Below are 19,431 nucleotides of genomic sequence, written 5' to 3'. Positions count from 1 at the left end.
CTCTACTGTAGTCCGATCTCTAATTTGGTATAAGAGGGTGGGTTTGAAATCTGCTGTTTTTGTTGCACTCAGTAGTTGACCCACTGGTTACTTACCCTGGGAAATAGTTGTGCTGAAATGATCGTTTGAATGAACATTCAACATATAGGGTTTTAACGACTAGGTGTTAGATTAGTGATTTCGTAGTGATGTAGACCCCCCCCACACACACACACACACACACACACACACACACACACACACACACACACACACATCTCCCTACCTCTTACTTGTCTGTCCATGGTGCACAGTCCAAATGTTGTCTTGTATTCAAATTTTGTGTACACTGGCACTCTCGAATGCACTCACTTTGTATTTGTCCGTCCTTGGTCCACAGTCCAGATGTCCTCCACACGTAGAATATGAGGATATAAACAGGTCGTACAGAAGCAACAGATGTGTGCGAACGGAGTCAAAATATGTTTTTAAGGAAGAATACCTTTTAAAAAATGTTTTTTTTTTTTATAAATTAAAAAAAATTAACCACCCCCTCCCCCGGCCTGTGAGCCTTCTCCTAGCCAATGGGCCCTAGGCATTTGCCTTGGTCACCTAGTACTGGATTTTGGTCTGGGTCTGATACACTAATGGCAGAGGGCCTGCATACTAAAAGGCATAATAATGTGAGAAGATGGTTGCATTGTGGATTGTGCAGATATTGCAATATTGAAGTTGCTGAGAAGCATTGGAAACATGAGCCATAAAGCATAGAGCATGATGAAGCTTGTATTACATGGGTTTGCCCATAACCAACAGTTCAAAAAATAGAAGTGAGAAAACCAGATATAGTATCTGTGAAAAGACAAAAGTAGCGTTGGTCACTGAAATTGTTGCACATAGTGATTACAATGTCTTGCGTACAGAGAGAGATAGTCATAAAATACCAGGATTTGCAGGCAAAAACTAGGGAGGTGTGGAAGAATTATACCCAGACATTTCCAATAGTAGTAGGAGCAGTAGGTCTTATAAATAATTTACATCGTATTTAGATATGCTACCCATACATGCAACTCTATATGAATTGCAGGAGTTCATTCTGGGCACTTTGCAGGTGCTGAGAAGAACATTTTTGGCTAACATCGAAGAGTTAAACAGTACTAATTTCACAAACTTTAATCATTCTTTGACTTGGGAATTGGCTCCATTCAAGTCATGGTATTAGAAACCCATAAGTCTTGGAGAAATTAAACCCAAATGTCCTGTTTCATTCCCACACTTGCACAGTACATTTGGTGTAGTGCAGTAGAAAGGACAGAGCAAACAGCATCTCCATTGCAATTTTTTTTTTAGAGTGATTTTGTGAGGAATTGAGCAAAAATGTATGGAAAATCAGGTAAATTTCTTATAGTTTTGCACAACAATACCTGCTTTTTCCTTCTATTTTGCTATGTCCCTCAGCATATGCCAGTAGAAAGTCTGGCTGCTCCATGGTACTTTAGTGGCTGGACTTTTTTCTGTTTGTATATGGTCTGTTTACAACAGACACGCTGTTTGGGCTTTCCAACAGCATGCTCGTTTTTGAATAGTAATGAACCTTTCTTGTATTGGTATATGGGTGATTTACAACAGGCACGTTGTTTGGGCATTCCAACAGCATGCTCGTTTTTGAATAATAATGAACCTTTTTTGTATAATGATGCACATCCTCACACAACTGTATTCTAGACTTCACTTCTGACATAGGATGTATGCATTGGTTCTGTAAACTGGGATTGAATATACTGTGATTTAAGTGAATTTATGTGGTTGTGTACTGAATTAAAGGAATGTTTTAATTTCTTTCAGACATACAGAAATTCATACCATGTTACAATCTTCACAGGTCAGTACTAATGGAATAATTTAATGTGATTTATTTGTTGAACAAGTTAAAGAAATTTGAGCTGCATGATGTACTAAACTACTATGATATACTGTGTAAATTATTTTTGATTTTGATGCTGTGGAGAGTTTTTTGCATACCTCAGCTGTAAGTTAAGTTTGGAGTTACCAGACATGTTTCCAGCAGGACAAGACCAGTAACCAAGATGCAAAGTTTCCCTACTGCTTGTTTGGGATGTAGTAAATTATTTTGAGTGACATTGGTATTTAGGCAAATATATAACTTGTCAAAAGCTAGGAGTGCTTATTTATTTAGAAATGTTATTGTTTGGTCCACTCAGGCCATATTTAAGTAATGAGTCTGACCCAAGTTTAGACTGTTCCATTTTTCTGCGGCATGGGTGGAGGAGTAAGGAAGTTAAACAGCTTGGTCCAGGGTACTATGAGTGGGAGCCTTATTGGATTGTGATTCATATTTCAAGATTGTGGCTCATGACTTTCTGACTTAATCTTATGTGGAGTTATCAGTATGATACGGAGCAGAAGTCAGATGAAAAATAAATATATGGAGAAAAATCAGCGATCAAGTGTAAAAGAAATACACAATCTAACAATCATGCATTTTGTCTTTAAAGTTAATGGTAAGAGTTTAAAAAAAAAAGAGGAGTGGTGCTCGTACTCGTTCTGTGCACAAATCATTTTTTAAATTATAGCATATCTTAAAAAAGAGGAATGCATAGGCTCTTGTGATCATGGGTATTTAATAGACTTGTGGTCCTGCAGATCATTGAAGAGCCTAGCCCAGTTTTCCAATTGCTCAAGAGTACTTTCTGGTTAACTGACGTTTGTAGAGTCGTGCAGGAGGCTGAGTAAATGAAACTACAGGAAGCAGTCTGTTCTGATGTTGTCTCTTATGTCAGTTCCTCAGCATTGGGTATTTCAATCTAACCCCGGATCCGACTTGAGCCACTCTAGACCTTGGATCCAAAGCCAAGGTTCCTTGGCTTACTCATAATCCTCATTCAGTACAGACATGATCTCCACTGCTCAGGTTCAGTGTAGCTAAGTGCAAATCATTTTTTGATGATTTCTTGAATACCTTTCAGAGTGTTTATATTTCGAGCTTTTAGCTAATATTTATCTTTCTGCTTTTAACATCTTTTTATCTTTAAAGTTGACTTAAAAGTTAGCAGTTTCTCTTTGTCAGCCTCTTTCACCTTTGGAAGCTTGTGCCCTGCAAAAATATATATTTTTTAATTGCACGTATCGTCTTTCGTCAACTTTTTTCTGTTTGTGTCAGCATTTTTCAAATTAACATTTTATACTGTCACTCTTTTTTTGGATCCATATACAATACACATCTGCAGTGTTGTGCGTTTCAAGTCCAACATTACCCCCCAGTTGATTAAGGTTTATATTTAAAGGTGGAAGGGATTTTGTTTTATTACAACTGAGTAGAATTACTGAGTCATGTGAAACCAGTTTGCTGTCTTTCTGTGGATTTCTCTGTTCAGTAAACTGTGTTTTAGCACCATTTCTGAGCTTGTGTCTTTTAAAGAAAACATGACTACCAAATTAAATATCTTTGTCATTTATAAACAAGGTTGGTCTACACCTGGGGCAGGTAAAGGGACTTGAATGATGGTATTTGACAGAAACAAAAACAATTATGTAAACATTTGATAAGAACAACTGAGGTGTAAAAAGTTTGAGGTAGTCATCAAAATGGCTTTGCTCAGGTTGAAACTCCCCATATTTGTGTGTGTCTGTGTTGCGTTTAGTTGTTTTTAGTTTCGGCAATGTAAACTTTCACTGTTTTGACATTGTGATGTTGTGGTCTCGTTCTTGTAAATTTCATTCTTGTGGATGTTCTTCATGTTTCACTGTTGCAGTCATTACATTTGGGTTATCTGCTTGCAGGTAGCCCTCAGTTGGCCTGATTAACAAAGTCTTGGGTCCTGCGTTGGTTGCTGTCCCTTCTTCCATGACGTCAGGGGTATAAAACATGCAGCCGACATAATTATATCAGTCTTTCTTGCCGTGCGGTGCCCGAAGCAGAAACAGTTTGCAAGTGCTGGTCGGCCGACTCCTGAAATTTTTGTTTTCGAGTTTCGGAACCGAAGTCTTCAACTAAAGCTAAGAACCCTGTTGGGGAAACTTTTTCTTGCTCCTTATCGATAAAATTAAAAGTTAATAATTGCATTACTTGTGGAAAGCAAATACCTCATAAAGATTTTCATTTGTACTGTATTCCTTGCTTAGGCCCTGACCACGACGTACCTTGCTGTCGGTTTTGTGCTTTATTTAATCAGCGCACTATCTGTCGTCTGTATTTTTTTACCTCTAAATATTTTGGTTCTCTGTTTAATTATCCAGAAATTTCGTCGGTTAGCCATCCGACTACCGAGATTCTGAAAAAACGCAAAGATAAAGACAGACTGGCTGCCGAGGTCCAAAACTGCCGACGACGCTTCTCCTAAGCCAGTTGCCAGTTCGTCTGTACTCAGTGAGGCGCTTTTGCAGCCCGTGATACCCGCTACTTCTGATTCGCAGGCCTCTACTGAGATCCATTCGGAGTCCAGTATGCCACAAGATGCTTCAACTATGGAACCTGCGGATGGCTCTACCTTGGATGGGTCCGGAGCCGCTGTGCAGGCAACAGCTTCTGAGGGTATATTCAGGCCTACGGACTTGCATATTAAACCGACGCCTCCTTCTTTACTTAGGCCTAAATCTCGATCCATGCTTAAAAAAAATGATGCCCGGGCCACATGCTCAGGCCTCTATGCCTAAAAAACAAATGATAAGAATGGCTGAAGATCTGATGACTCTAATCGGGGGTAGCCAACCCCCCCCCCCCTTCTAAGAGGCCTAGGACTGAAGTTGATTATGAATCTTCTGATCAGGATTCTTTTTTTTGTCTGACTCTTCTGATCTGGATTTGCCCTTATCTACTTATGAAGATTCTGATGCAGAGGACTCCATTCCCTCTGCTTCCCCTCCTGAGGATTTTTCTTTTGGGGAAACCTTACATGCTCTAAGGGAGCATTTCCACTGGGAAAGCCAGGATTTTTCGGATTTAAAAAAGAGGCTTAGGGACTTCTCCTACCTCAGCATAGGCCTTTAGCTATTCCTCCTGTACTAGACATTGTTGATGCTTTTTCGGAATCTAGTTTGGCCCCTGATTCCCTGCCTCCTGCTCCCAGAAAACCTGACAGATACTACAGGGTCCCAGAGTCCCACAAGTTCCTTTTTAAAAATCCTATTGCAGATCCAGAGACTATTTCACAGGGACCCAAGGGCATTAAGGCTTCTACTGCTATCTGATAGAGACTCCAGGGCGCTGGATATATGGGGTAAGAAGGTTTACACGTCTGCAACCTTGGCCATTAGGGCTTTAAACTGCCAGTTTCATATGTCAGCAACATGTTATTGGACTGCTTAAACAGAAAATGATATTGATTCCTGACTGTGTGGAAAATAAAGAATTACAGGATTTAATGCATTCTGCTGAACAAGTTGGAAAACATACTTTGCAATGTGGTTTTGATTCATTAGAGGCCTCTTGCAGGGCTGCTGTTACTGGGTCTGTGCTCAGAAGGCATGCTTGGCTTAAGGAGCAATCTTTGCCTGATCATGTTAAAGCTAAATTGTTGGAAGCTCCTTTAAATCAGGACCGCCTGTTTGGCAACAAGGCTGAGGAAGTTCTTAAAAAGATGGAAGATGAAGCTAAATCTATGCAAACTGTTAAAGATTTTTTACAAGTTCAGCCTCCTAGATTTAGTAGGCACTGGCCCACTAAGAACTGGTCCTTTCCAGCCCCTTCCAGGTCTTCTCAAGCCAAACCCAGAAATAGCAAAAACCCCAGGTTTCAGTCCCGGGGAAACACAGAACTAAGCAGTGGGGGACATCCACTTCCAAATCTGAGAATAATAAGACACCCCGTATGGTAAACTGTTTCAGTGACTTCCTTTTAAAATTTCCAAGCAGTTATTAACTGACTGCCCATTTGGGGAGGAAAGATTGCTCTTCATGCAAAGAATTGGGAACTCATTACCCTGGACAAATGGGTTTTAAATATAGTGCCCCAGGGATACAGATTTCACTTCCACATGTTGCCAACACCAAGCGGGTGGCCGGACCTACCCCCAAATCAGTGGGCAGAGGCCCAAAAACAAGTACTTTCTCTCTTAAGCATGGGGGCTATTCAGCTGGTACCAGAAGAGGAAAAGGGACAAGGTTTCTACTTGAGACTTATCCTGGTACCCAGAAAAGACAATTCACGGTGTCCTATCCTGGATCTGTCTACTCTAAACACCTTTTTGTAGATTCCAAAATTCAAGATGCTGACTCTTCACCAATTACTTCCTATGCTAGGCAAAGATGCCTGGTTGCCAACACTAGATTTAAAAGATGCATACCTGCACATCCCAATCAGGGAATCTTGCAGAAGATACTTATGCTTCAAAGCAGACTACATGCACTATCAGCTCTCTGCACTGCCCTTTGGCTTATCTACTGCACCCAGGGTATTCACAAAGTGCCTAGCTCCAGTTATTGCATTTTGCAGGCAAATAAATATTCAAATATACCCATACCTGGACAATTGTCTAATTCAGGCAGAAAGCCAGGACAATACTGTTGAATCATCTGGCCTTTGTACAAAGGGTTCTAACTTGTCTGGGGTACACCATAAACGAAAAGAAATCACACCTGGTACCCTGCCAATAAATTGTATTCCTGGGAGCAAGCTTGAATACAACTTCCCAGATGGCTTACCTCATGCCAGAGAAACAAATCCATTTGACAACCTACTTCAAACAAGTGGCCACAAAAACCCTGCTATCTGCAAGACAAATACTGCAAGCCTTGGGGTCCATGGCCTCCTGCATTCTTCTAATTCCATATGCAAGACTGCATATGAAGAAACTACAGTTGTATCTAAAAAGCCTATGGTGTCAACATTCTCAAGACTTAGAAACAATGATTCCTATCCTACCTTGCCTACGTTTAGAGAGGCCTGCCACCAAAACAAGGGACTAACTTTCACACCACCCCCTGCCACCCAAATCCTAACAGATTCATCAGACTATGCATGGGGGGTTCACCTGTCAGGGAAGTGCATTCAGGGCAAATGGAACCCAAGTCAAATGCACCTGCATATCAGTCAAAAAGAAATGTTAGCTGTACAGAATGCTCTGACAGCCTTCAAGGACCACATTTTTCCAAGACAACTAATGGTAAAGACGGATAACACCACTGTTATGTGGTACATAAACAAGCAGGAGGGTACACATTCTTACCCCCTCTGCAGACTAGCCATGGCATTGTGGAACACAGCCTTGAGCTACCAAATGCACCTACAAGCTCAATTCATGCCAGGAAAATTAAATACACTGGCAGACGGACTATACAGAAACCTCAAGGAGCCACACGAGTGGAAACTGGAACCAAGGATTTTCAACATGTTGACCAGCAAATGGAGCCCAGATATAGACCTGTTTGCCTCTCGCCAAAACTACCAATTGGACAAATTTTGCACAAGGACTCCCCACAAACAAGCCTGGAAAGTGGATGCTCTGTCCTTCAGCTGGAAAAACCTATCAGCCTATGCCTTCCTCCCTCTGCCTCTGCTCTCCAAAGTAGTACTAAAATCAAACAGGACAAACCAAGGATGATTTTGATTGCTCCAGACTGGCCACGGCAACACTGGTACCCCCTCCTGCGCAGTGTGTCACGTTTATCTCCATGGCACCTGCCTCAGACTCCTTCCCTGCTGTCTCAGCAGGAAAACCAGATTCTGCACCCTCCACTTCTAACACTGAACCTTGCAGCCTGGGTAATTACTTAATCTCTCATTTACCATCCCTCAGCAAACCTGTGATGGATATCATTTTAGAGGCAAGGAGGCCTAGTACTAGAAAATCTTATGATGAAAAATGGAAAAGATTCTGTGCCTGGAACCAATCTCAAGGGATGAGCACAGCAGCGCCCAATTTACCTCAGATTTTACAATACTTAACTGAGATGCTTCACAAGGGCCTGTCTTTTTCCTCCATTAAAATGCACGCCTCAGCCATTTCAGCTCATTATAAGACAGAACCTCCCCTCTTCTCTCATCCACTGCTCAAGCAGTTCCTCAGAGGGGCCAAAAATTTGAGACCACCCAGGAGAGCTCCAACCCCAGCTTTGGGACCTTAACTTTGTCTTGGAGAAACTCACTCTACCTCCTTTCAAGCCAGCTGCTACTGCAGACTTAAAATTTCTTTTTTGGAAAACCGCTTTCCTGTTAGCAATCACTTCAGCTAGAAGGGGTGTCCCTCAGAACTAATCCATCCTGCATGCCCAAGGTGGTATCCAGTGTGGCTCTTAATCAGTCCATTCATTGGCCAAACTTCTTTCCTAATCCACAGAACAAAGGGGAACGGATACTGCATTCCTTAGATGTGCACAGACAACTTAGATTCTACTTAGACAGGACTAAACCTCAAAGGAAATCTGAACTGCTGGTGGCATTTGCTGCAGGAGCAGAGGGGAAGGCTATTTCAAAGCAAACCATTTCTAAATGGATAAGCCATTGCATTCATTTCTGCTATAAGCACCATGGAAAACCTATCCCCCAAGGGATCAGACCTCACTCCACCTGGGCTGCATCTACCTCTACAGCCTTTCTCAGAGGCATCCCTAACAGGGACATCCTAGAAGCTGCTACCTGGAGTTCTGTACATACTTTCACCAAGCATGATAGTTTGCCAATTTTCTCTAAATCCAGAGCTGGCTTTGCCACTGCAGTCTTGCAGGGCCTTATAGCTGGCCCTAATGCTATCCAAATTCCTCCTCCCAAACATAGCTTTGGGAATCTACTCAAATGTAATGACTGCAACAGTGAAATATGAAGAACATAGTACAGTTGTGTACACTTACCATAAATGTAGACGTTCGAGTGTATTCACTGTTGCAGTCCTGGATACCCACCCTCCAGACCCCTAACATCTTTTGGCTATACCTCTACTTTCCTTTACTATGCTTAAAAGCCTTTTTAGTTTATTTGATTTTTTGTTAGAGGTATATCTTTGTACTTTTATATTTAATTGCTTCCCATTAGGGGGGTACCTGACATCTGGGGCAAGAAAAACTGATTATGTTCATTGTGTTACACTGCTGCAGTCATCACACTTGGGTTATCCTACCGTCAGGCAGTCCCGCAGTCGGCTAGAGTTCCAAAGTCTTGGTCCGGCGTCGGTTGCTGTTGCTTCTTCCCTGACGTCAGTGCGCCAGGGGTATGTATGAGCTATCTGACACCATTTTCTTCAGTCTTTCTTACCACGCAGTGCCCGAAGCAGAAGCAGTTTGCAAGTGCCAGTCGGCTGACTCCTGAGATTTTCAGATCGAATTTCAGACCGAAGTCTTCAATAAAGCTAAGTACCCCTTTGGGGAACCTTTTCTTGCCTCAGTCCGATGTCAGAGAAAGTTAACAATTGCATTTCTTGTGGGAAGCAAAAACCTGATAAGGACTTCCATTCTTATTGTATTCCTTGCCTAGGCCCAGACCACAACGTCACAGGTTGTCTGTTTTGCGCTAGGTTTAATAAACGAACTATAAAACGTCTGTTTGATTTCGCCCAACATTATTTTGGTAGGAAATTTAATTATACCATGCCGTCGGAGCAACCGACGACCGGAATGCATAAAAAAAATGCAAGGATAAGGACAGGCAGCCGAGACCCAAACGAGACTCCCAGGCCTCTGCTGGGCCCATCGCCGGTTCTTCGGTTTTCAGTGAGGTGCCTACGCAGCCCCTGACGACCGCTGATTTAGAACCTGACGGCTTCCGATTCCCAAGCGGAGATTACTAGGCCTCCACAGCCTTCATCTTTAGCCCCTTCTGACTCCAGGGTTGAAGGTGATTCCAGTGCAGTCGAAACACCTTCAGTTGCAGAAGGTGTCTTCAGACTGACTGCACTCACCATTAAATCCTATGCAAAACTGAAAACTCCTTAAAAAACAAAAAAGACTGTACAACAGTCTCCAGTACAAGGCCCCATGCCTAAGAAACAGATGCTTAAGATGGCTTAAGATTTAATTACCCTAATCAGGGGTACCCATCCCCCTCTTGATAAAAGGCCAAGACAGGAGGAGGATTACACTTCCTCTGACCAGGTCTCAATTTCCTCAGATTCTTCTGAGGAACAGGAATACTCTTTTTTTTTTTTTTTTTTTCCCCCTTATGAAGACTCTGATGCTGAAGAGTCTATTCCCTCAGCATCTCCCCCAGAACACTATTCTTTTGGGGAAACTTTACATACCATGAGGGAACATTTCCACTGGGAAGGCCAGGATTACTCTGATTCTAAGAAAAGGCTCCGAGAATTCCTTTTACTACCCCAGCACAGACCACTGGCTATTCCACCCATGTTGGACATTGTGGATGATGTTTATTTAGAATCTAGCCTTAACCCAGACTCTCTACCGCCTGCACCAGCCAAACCAGACAGATACTACAGAGTCCCTGAATCGCACAAATTCCTATATAAAAGCCCTGTTGCTGACCCAGAAACCATTTCCCAGGGTCCCAAAGGGGTCAAGGCCTCTATTGCTAAAAACCCTGTACCCTCTGAAAGGGATTCCAGAGCACTAGACAGATGGGGAAAGAAAGTATATACCTCAGCTACTCTAGCCATGAGGGCCTTAAATTGCCAGTTTCACTTGCTGAAATATGAGCAATACCTGATGTCTCAATTAAAACAAAAAATGGTCACACATTCAGAGCAGCCTGATTTCAAGGAAATGCAAGATTTGTTGCATGCAGCTGAACAAGTGGGAAAACATACTTTGCAATGTGGATTTGATTCTTTGGAGGCTTCCTGTAGAGCAGCAGTGACTGGGACTGTCATACGTAGGCATGCTTGGTTAAAAGAACAAACCTTACCTGATCATGTTAAAGCAAAGTTATTGGATGCACCTCTACAGCAGGATGTTTTATTTGGTGTAAAAGCAGAAGAGGTATTAAAGATAATGGAGGATAAGGCAAAATCTTTGCAGACGGTCAAGGATTTTTTACAGGTTCAACCCCCTCGTTTCAGCAGAAATTGGCCAACAAAAAACTGGTCCTTTCCAGCTTCTGACAGACCACAGAGGGGCAAATACAGACACCCAAGGGGCAGAGGTCAGTCACAAGGCCCTTACAAGCCTCAACAATGGAGTACCACAACCCAGAAAGGAGGAGAAGACAGGTCCCAACCTAACAGAAGACTAACACAATGACTTAACCCTCAGACTGCCAAGCAAATCTTTCTTGGCAGCTCCCTTGGGAGGCAAATTAGCACTTTTTGCAGACAACTGGCACATCATCGCATAAGACAAATGGGTCCTAAATATTGTCTCACAAGGATACAGATTCCACTTTCACACTTTACCAAGGATAAAAGGAATGCCAAACCTGCCACCAAATCAATGGGCAGATGCTCAAAAACAAATTGCAGCTCTCATGAACATGACAGCCATTCAACAGGTACCTACACAGGAGCAAGGACAAGGATTTTACTCAAAGACTCTTTCTAGTCCCCAGAAAGGACAAAGCCTGGAGACCCATTCTGGACCTCTGAATTCTAAACACTTATCTGCAAGTACCCAAATTCAAGATGCTAACACTACAGCAACTTCTTCCCATGCTGGGCAAGAAGGCTTGGCTAGTAACGTTGGATCTCAAGGAGGCATACCTGCATGTCCCTGTCAGACAAAATTGCAGAAGATACCTCCGATTTATTGCAGGTTCAACTCATTATCAATTCTCTGCACTGCCCTTTGGCTTATCTACTGCGCCCAGGGTCTTCACAAAATGCCTGGCACCAGTAATTGCATACTGCAGACAAAGAGGAATTCAAATATATCCATACCTGGACGACTGCCTTTTTCAAGCAGAAAGCAAGGACAGTCTTTTAAAGCATCTGGCGTTTGTGAAACACCTATTAAGTTGCCTAGGGTACACAGTAAACGAAAAGAAATCAAAACTAGTGCCCTCACAACACCACATATTCCTGGGTGCCAGCTTAAATACAACGTCCCAGATGGCTTATCTCACGCCAGACAAGCAAGAACAACTGACTCAATACTTCAAAATGATTGCAACAAAGACCCAACTCCCTGCAAGAAAACTTCTGCAGGCCTTGGGATTCATGGCATCTTGCATACTACTAATACCATTTGCAAAACTGCATATGAGGAAATTACAGTGGTACCTGAAAAGCGTATGGACTCAACACAGCCACAGCTTGGAAACAATGATACCACTCATTCCCTGTCTTCAACAGGAGTTTCTATGGTGGGCTCAGGCATGTCACCTCAACAAGGGTCAGCCTTTTATCTTACCCACAGCCAGGCAAACTATAACAGATGCATCGGATTATGCCTGGGGAGCACACATGGCAGGACAGTGCATTAGGGCAAATGGTCTACAGATCAAAGGCATCTGCATATCGATCATAAAGAAATGCTAGCTGTACAAAATGCCCTAACAGCTTTCAAGGACCTCCTACATCCAGGAAAACTCCTAATAAAGACAGACAACACCACGGTAATGTGGTACATAAGCAAGGGGGCACACACTCCTGCCCCCTATGCAGGCAGGCAATGACCTTGTGGAACACAGCACTGACCTACCAAGTTCAACTACAAGCACAATTCCTGCCAGGAAAGAAAAACACATTGGTAGACGATCTAAGCAGAAACATCATGGATCCTCACGAGTGGCAACTAGATCCATAAGTATTTGCAATGATAACTCAAAAATGGGGGTGTCCAGACATAGATCTGTTTGCCAACCCCCAAAACTGCCAACTTCGGAAATTTTGCACAAGGACATACCACCCACTAGCTTGGAAAGTGGACGCCCTCTCATTCATTTGGAAAACAGTAACAGTGTATGCCTTTCCTCCACTGCCTCTTCTAGCAAAGGTGCTGCTGAAAGCAAGATTAGAGAGGCCACAAGTGATACTCACTGCTCCAGACTGGCCACGCCAACACTGGTATCCAATATTAAGGAAAATGGCTCAAGGCCCACCATGGATTTTGCCTCAAATTCCTCACCTGCTCACTCAGCAAAACAATCAGATTTTACACAGCCAGCTCAAGACTTTAAATCTGGCTGCATGGCAAATTACCTAAGCAACCAGTCAACACTTCTCCCTAAAGCTGTTATGGATGTCATACTGGAGGCCAGGAGGCCCAGCACCAGAAAAACCTATTCAGACAAATGGAAAAGATTTTGCGCCTGGAACCAGGCTAAAGGCCAAAATCCCCTTGTTCCAAATATTCCATAGATTCTGCAATATTTAACTGAGATGTTGCACAAAGGACTTTCTTTTTCATCCACGCCTCAGCAATTTCAGCTCACTACAACACGGATCCTCCTATATTTTCACATCCACTACTAAGACAGTACCTCAGAGGGGCTAAGAACATAAGACCGCCCCAGAGAGCACCAACACCAACTTGGGATCTCAACTTTGTCCTGGAAAAGCTTACACTGCCGCCCTTTGAACCAGCTTTTACAGCTGATTTACAGTTTCTATCATGGAAAACTGCCCTGCTGCTAGCAATAACTTCAGCACGAAGAGTCTCAGAGCTACAGGCCCTAATGGCAGTGGAGCCTTTCACCATTTTTCATCAAGACAGAGTCGCTCTATGAACTAACCCTTCCTTTATGCCAAAGGTAGTATCCAGTGTGGCCCTAAACCAAACCATTAATTTGCCCACCTTTTTCCCAAACCCCCAGAACGGAGGAGAAAGGCTCCTGCATTCTTTAGACATTCACAGGCAATTACGTTACTACTTGGATAAAACTAAGGCTTTCAGAAAATCTGACCAGCTCTTTGTATCCTATGCTGCAGGATCACAGGGAAAAGCCATCTCAAAACAGACTATTTCAAAATGGATAGGACAGTATATCCGTTTCTGCTACGCACATCATGGGAAACCTGTACCTGCTAGCATTAGGCCCCATTCCACCAGGGCTACAGCTACATCAACAGCCTTTCTCAGAGGGGTACCAACCAAGGATATTTTGGAGGCTGCAACTTGGAGTTCAGTGCACACCTTCACCAAGCACCATCACCTACCTCTATACTCTAAAACCAGAGCTGGCTTTGCCACTGCAGTCCTGCAGGGCCTACTAGCTTCTCCAAACCCTGTTTAGTTCCACCGCCCATCCTAAGCTTTGTGATTCAACCCAAGTGTGATGACTGCAGCAGTGTAACATGATGAACATAGTACAGTTTTGTACCTACCATAAATGTAGATGTTAGAGTGTTCACACTGCTGCAGTTCAGGTTACCCTCCCTCCATCCCCTCTGATCTAGCTGAATTTTTCTGTACCCTTCTATCTTGAACAACCTTTGTGGTGTATTTGCTTGTAACTAAAGATATTCCTTTTATTTCCTTTACATGCTTAATTAGCATTATGTATTGCCTACCTACTTGGGGGCACCTGACATCTGGGGCAAGAAAAACTGAAGAAAATGGCATCTGATGCCTCTTGTATACCCCTGGCGCACTGACGTCAGGGAAGAAGCGACAGCAACCGACGCCGGACCAAGACTTTGGAACTCTGGCCGACTGCAGGACCGCCTGATGGCAGGATAACCCAAGTGTGATGACTGCAGCAGTGTGAACACTCTAACATCTACATTTATGGTAGGTACAAAACTGTACTTTATGGTGTCGGCTGCATGTTTTATACCCCCTGACGTCATGGAAGAAGGGACCGCAGCCGACGCAGGACCCAAGACTTTGTTAATCAGGCCGGCTGAGGGCTACCTGCAAGGAGATGACCCAAATGTAATGACTACATTTATGATAAATGTACACAACTGTACTTTTTTCAGTAATGTAATAAGGATCCATGTGTATATATAAACCTGTGGGAGCTTTAAGACATTGGGTGAGTTGGTTGAGTAAGCTTATGCAAATGTGCTGTAGTTATGGTGATGTAAGAGGTACTGGCCAACCACCTGGCATCATGGGGTACTATTTTGCTGGAGATAACTGCTAGTTTCTGAAAAACTCACCCAAGTTCACTCAGTTATCGTAGTTGCATGACCATGTAAAGTATACATGTACATGGGACCAGGTGAGTGTTCTATGTCTGAAAATGAATGTAAACTGATCAAGCAAGCAAGGGAAAGGGAGAATGGAAAGCCCATTCTTTAGCAAAGGAATTCTGAGAAGTTGTAGTATTGGAAAGTGGATAATTTTTCAGGAGAATAACCTGACTACGTGAGTGAAACATTAAGTGACAATGGGTGGGGAGAAAGGAGAAATGAGTGTAACTTGTGGATGATGTTCGTGTTTCACTGTTGCAGTTATTACATTTGGGTAATCTGCTGGCAGGTTGCCCTCAGTCGGCCAGAATTCCAAAGTCTTGGGTCCTGCGTCGGTTGCTGTCTTCTCTTCCATGACGTCAGGTCGTCAGGGGTATAAAACATGCAGCCGACTCCATTTTCTTTAGTCTTTCTTGCCGCGTGGTGCCCGAAGCAGAAGCATTTTGCAAGTGCCGGTCGGCCGACTACTGAAATATTAGAGTTTGAGTTTCAGAACCGAAGTCTTCACTAAAGCGAAGTACCCCGTTGGGGAAACTTTTTTCTTGCTTTTTACCGATGTCAGAAAAAGTTCATAATTGTATTACTTGTGGGAAGCAAATACCTCATAAGGATTTCCATTTATACTGTATTACTTGCCTAGGCCCTGATCACAAAGTGCCTGGCTGTCGGTTTTGTGCTAGATTTAACCAACGCACTATTAAGCGTCAGTATATTTTTGCATCAAAATATTTTGGAAACCGATTTAACTACCCAGAAATGTTGTCTGATAGCAATCCGACTACCGGAGTACATAAAAAACACAAGGAAAAGGACAGGTCGAGATCCAAAACCGACGACGAAGCTTCTCCTAAGCCAGTCGCCGGTACTCAGTGAGGTGCTTTCGCAGCCTCTGATACCTGCTACCTTCGAGTTGCAGGCCTCTACCGACACCCATGTTGTGTCCGGCATGCCGCAAGGTACTCAAGGTATTGGACCAATGGATGTATCTCCCTTGGATGGGTCCGGAGCCGCTGAGCAGGCACTGGCTTCTGAGGGTGTATTCAGACCTCAACATTTATATATCAAACCGATGACAGCTGCAAAACCAAAGGCAAAGACAACTTCTAAAACTAAAAAACCGACGCCTGAGCCACGTGAACAGGCCTCTATGCCTAAAAAACAGATGATCAAAATGGCTGAAGACCTTACCTTGATCAGGGGTACCCATCCCCCTTCAGATAAGAGGCCTAGGCAAGACACTGATTATGAATCTTCAGATCAGGTTTCTTTTTCTTCTGATTCCTGTTCTGATCAGGAATTATCTATACCTCCCTATGAGGATTCTGATGCTGAGGAGTGTATTCCATCTGCATCTCCTCCAGATGATTATTCATTTGGAGAAACCTTGCATACTTTGAGGGAGCATTTTCACTGGGAGAGTCAAGACTTCTCTGAATCAAAAAAGGCTCGGGGACACTCTGCCAATGGCAAACGGTTGGCCAGATCTGTCCAAAAATCAATGGGCAGAGGCACAGAAACAGGTTACGTCCCTCATGGATAATGGGGGCCATTCAACCAGTACCAGAACAGGAAAAAGGACCAGTTTTTTTACTCGACTGTTCTTGGTACCCAGAAAGGACAAGGCCTGGCGGCCAATACTGGATTTATCAATTTTGAACACATACCTGGACATTCCAAATTTCAAAATGCTGACTTTGCAGCAGCTTCTTCCCATGCTGGGCTGGTGACATTAGACCTAAAAGAGGCATAACTGTATGTCCCAGTAAGACAATCGTGTAGAATATACCTCCGATTCAAGGCTGGCTTAATGCATTACCAATTCTCTGCACTGCCCTTTGGCTTATCTACTGTGCCCAGGGTCTTTACAAAGTGCCTGGCGCCAGTAATTGCATTTTGCAGACAAAAGTATGCAAATATATCCTTACTTGGACGACTGTCTCATTCAAGCAGAGAACAAGGACACTGTCTTCTTCGACACTTGGCATTTGTGAAAAGGCTTCTAACATGCCTAGGGTACACTATAAACGAAAAGAAATCACAACTGGTACCCTCTCAAAAGATAACATTCCTGGGTGCAAGCTTGAATACAACTGCCCAGATGGCTTACCTTACGCCACACAAACTAAGGCAACTGACTACTTACTACAAACTGATGGCAACAAAAACCCAGTCTTCTGCAAGACAAATTCTGCAGGCTCTGGGCTTCATGGCATCCTGCATCCTACTAATTCCATATGCAAGACTGTATAAGAGGAAACTTCAATGGTACCTAAAACGTTTATGGAGTCAACATTCACACAGTCTGGAAACAATGATTCCTCTCATTCCCTGCTGCAACAGGAGTTCCTATGATGGGCAAAGGCCTGTCACCAAAACATGGGACGGCCCTTCACTCTACCCTTTGCCAGCCAAACCTTAACAACAAACTCATCAGATTATGCCTGGGGGCCCCACATGGCAGGAAGATGCTTCCAGGGCATATGGGCACCAAAATAAATGCATCTACATATCAGCCAGAAAGAGATGCTAGCTGTTCAAAATGCCCTAACAGCCTTCAAGGAATTACTTCATCCAGGACAACTACTGATAAAGACCGACAACACCACAGTCATGTGGTATATAAACAAGCAAGGGGGCACACACTTGTACCCCCTTTGCAGATTAGCCATGGCACTGTGGGACACAGCTTTGACCTACCAAATACATCTTCAAGCTCAATTCCTGCCAGGAAAACAAAACACTCTGGTAGACGATTTAAGCAGAAACCTTATGGATCCTCATGAGTGGAAACTAAATCCACAAGTCTTCAGCATGATAACAGAGAAATAGGGGAGCCCAGACATAGATCTATTTGCCTCTCCTCAAAATTATCAACTGAAAAGATTCTGCACAAGGACTTATCACAGACAAGCATGGAAAGTGGACGCCCTATCCGTCAGTTGGAAAAACCTGTCAGTTTATGCCTTTCCTCCTCTGCCTCTTCTACCCAAGGGCCTCCCCAAAAGTCAGACAAGAGAAGCCAAAGATGATATTAATTGCCCCGGACTGGCCCCGCCAATACTGGTACCCAATCCAAAGGAACTCGCCTCAATACCCAGCTTGGACCTTGCCTCAGACACCACAACTATTGACACAGCAAAACAATCAGATCCTACACAATCAACTACAGACTCTAAACCTAGCAGCATGGCTAATTGGGTAATCATACAAACAACACCTCTCAGTAAAGCTGTGACGGATGTCATTTTGGAAGCCAGAAGGCCTAGTACTAGAAAATCTTATGCTGACAAATGGAAGAGATTCTGTGCTTGGAATCAAGCACAAGGAACTGATACAGCAGAACCAAATATTCCTCAGATATTGCAATACTTAACTGAGACAAAGGCCCATCTTTCTCATTAATCAAAATCCATGCTTTGCCATTTCGGCTCATTACAACACAGAGCCACCAATCTTTTCTCATCCTTTAATAAAGCAGTATCTTAGAGGAGCCAAAAATTTAAGGCCCCCTAGAAGATCACCATTACCTGCATGGGACCTCAATTGTGTTGGAAAAACTCACCCTGCCTCCATTTGAACCAGATGCTACCACTGATATAAAGTTCTTATCATGGAAGACAGCTCTGCTACTAGCAATTACTTCAACAAGAAGAGTTTGAGCTACAGGCCCTCATGGCTGTAGAGCCTTTTATCCTATTTTACCCGGACAGGGTGTCTCTGAGAACAAATCCTACTTTATGCCTAAGGTGGTTTCCAGTGTGGCTATTAACCAAACAATTCATCTGCCAACTTTTTATCCAACTCCGCAGAACAAAGGGGAGAGAATTCTGCATTCCTTGGACGTTCACAGACAGCTAAGATTCTACTTGAGCAGGACTAAAGCTCTAGGAAAAACTGAGCAATTATTAGTGTCATATGCTGCAGGATCAGAAGGAAAGCCTATTTCAAAGCAGACAATTTCAAAGTGGATAAGCCACTGCATCCGTTTCTGCTACTTAGGCAAACCTGTGCCCAAGGGCATTAGGTCTCATTCCACCAGAGCTGCAGCTACTTCAGCAGCCTTTCTCAAAGGAGTACCAACCAAAGACATTCTAGAGTCTGCTACTTGGAGTTCTGTTCACACCTTTACAAAGCATTACCATTTGCCTCTCTACTCTAAGTCCAGGGCAGGCTTTGCCACTGCAGTGCTGCAGGGCCTTATAGCCGCACCTAATGCTGTTTAGCTCCAGCCTCCCAACCATATCTTTGGGATTCTACCCAAATGTAATGACTGAAACAGCGAAACACGAAGAACATAGTACAGTTGTGTACACTTACCATAAATGTAGATGTTCGAGTGTATTCACTGTTGCAGGTTACCCTCCCACAATCCCCCTGTCATTCTGAAGTTTATCTTTCCTTCACTATCTTGTGCTACCTATGTAGTGTATTTGCTTGTAGATGAAGGTAAAGTTTATATTGATGCATGTCTATA

General features: G+C 43.3%; 1 protein-coding gene across 2 annotated transcripts in view; it reads left to right on the top strand.

The window, feature by feature from the left end:
• Positions 1–19,431, top strand: part of ABRAXAS1 (abraxas 1, BRCA1 A complex subunit) — an 804,658-nt gene that overhangs the window by 155,483 nt on the left and 629,744 nt on the right. For both annotated transcript variants that reach the window (XM_044059464.1, XM_044059465.1), the window contains exon 3: positions 1,825–1,861. In XM_044059464.1, coding sequence (XP_043915399.1) covers positions 1,825–1,861 — 37 coding nt within the window. The remainder of the gene's footprint in view (positions 1–1,824; positions 1,862–19,431) is intronic.

This window comes from Protopterus annectens, chromosome 17.part0 (assembly GCF_019279795.1).
Source record: "Protopterus annectens isolate FY-2018-M chromosome 17.part0, PAN1.0, whole genome shotgun sequence".
Lineage (NCBI taxonomy): Eukaryota > Metazoa > Chordata > Ceratodontiformes > Protopteridae > Protopterus > Protopterus annectens.
This window is presented reverse-complemented; position numbering and strand designations above follow the sequence as displayed.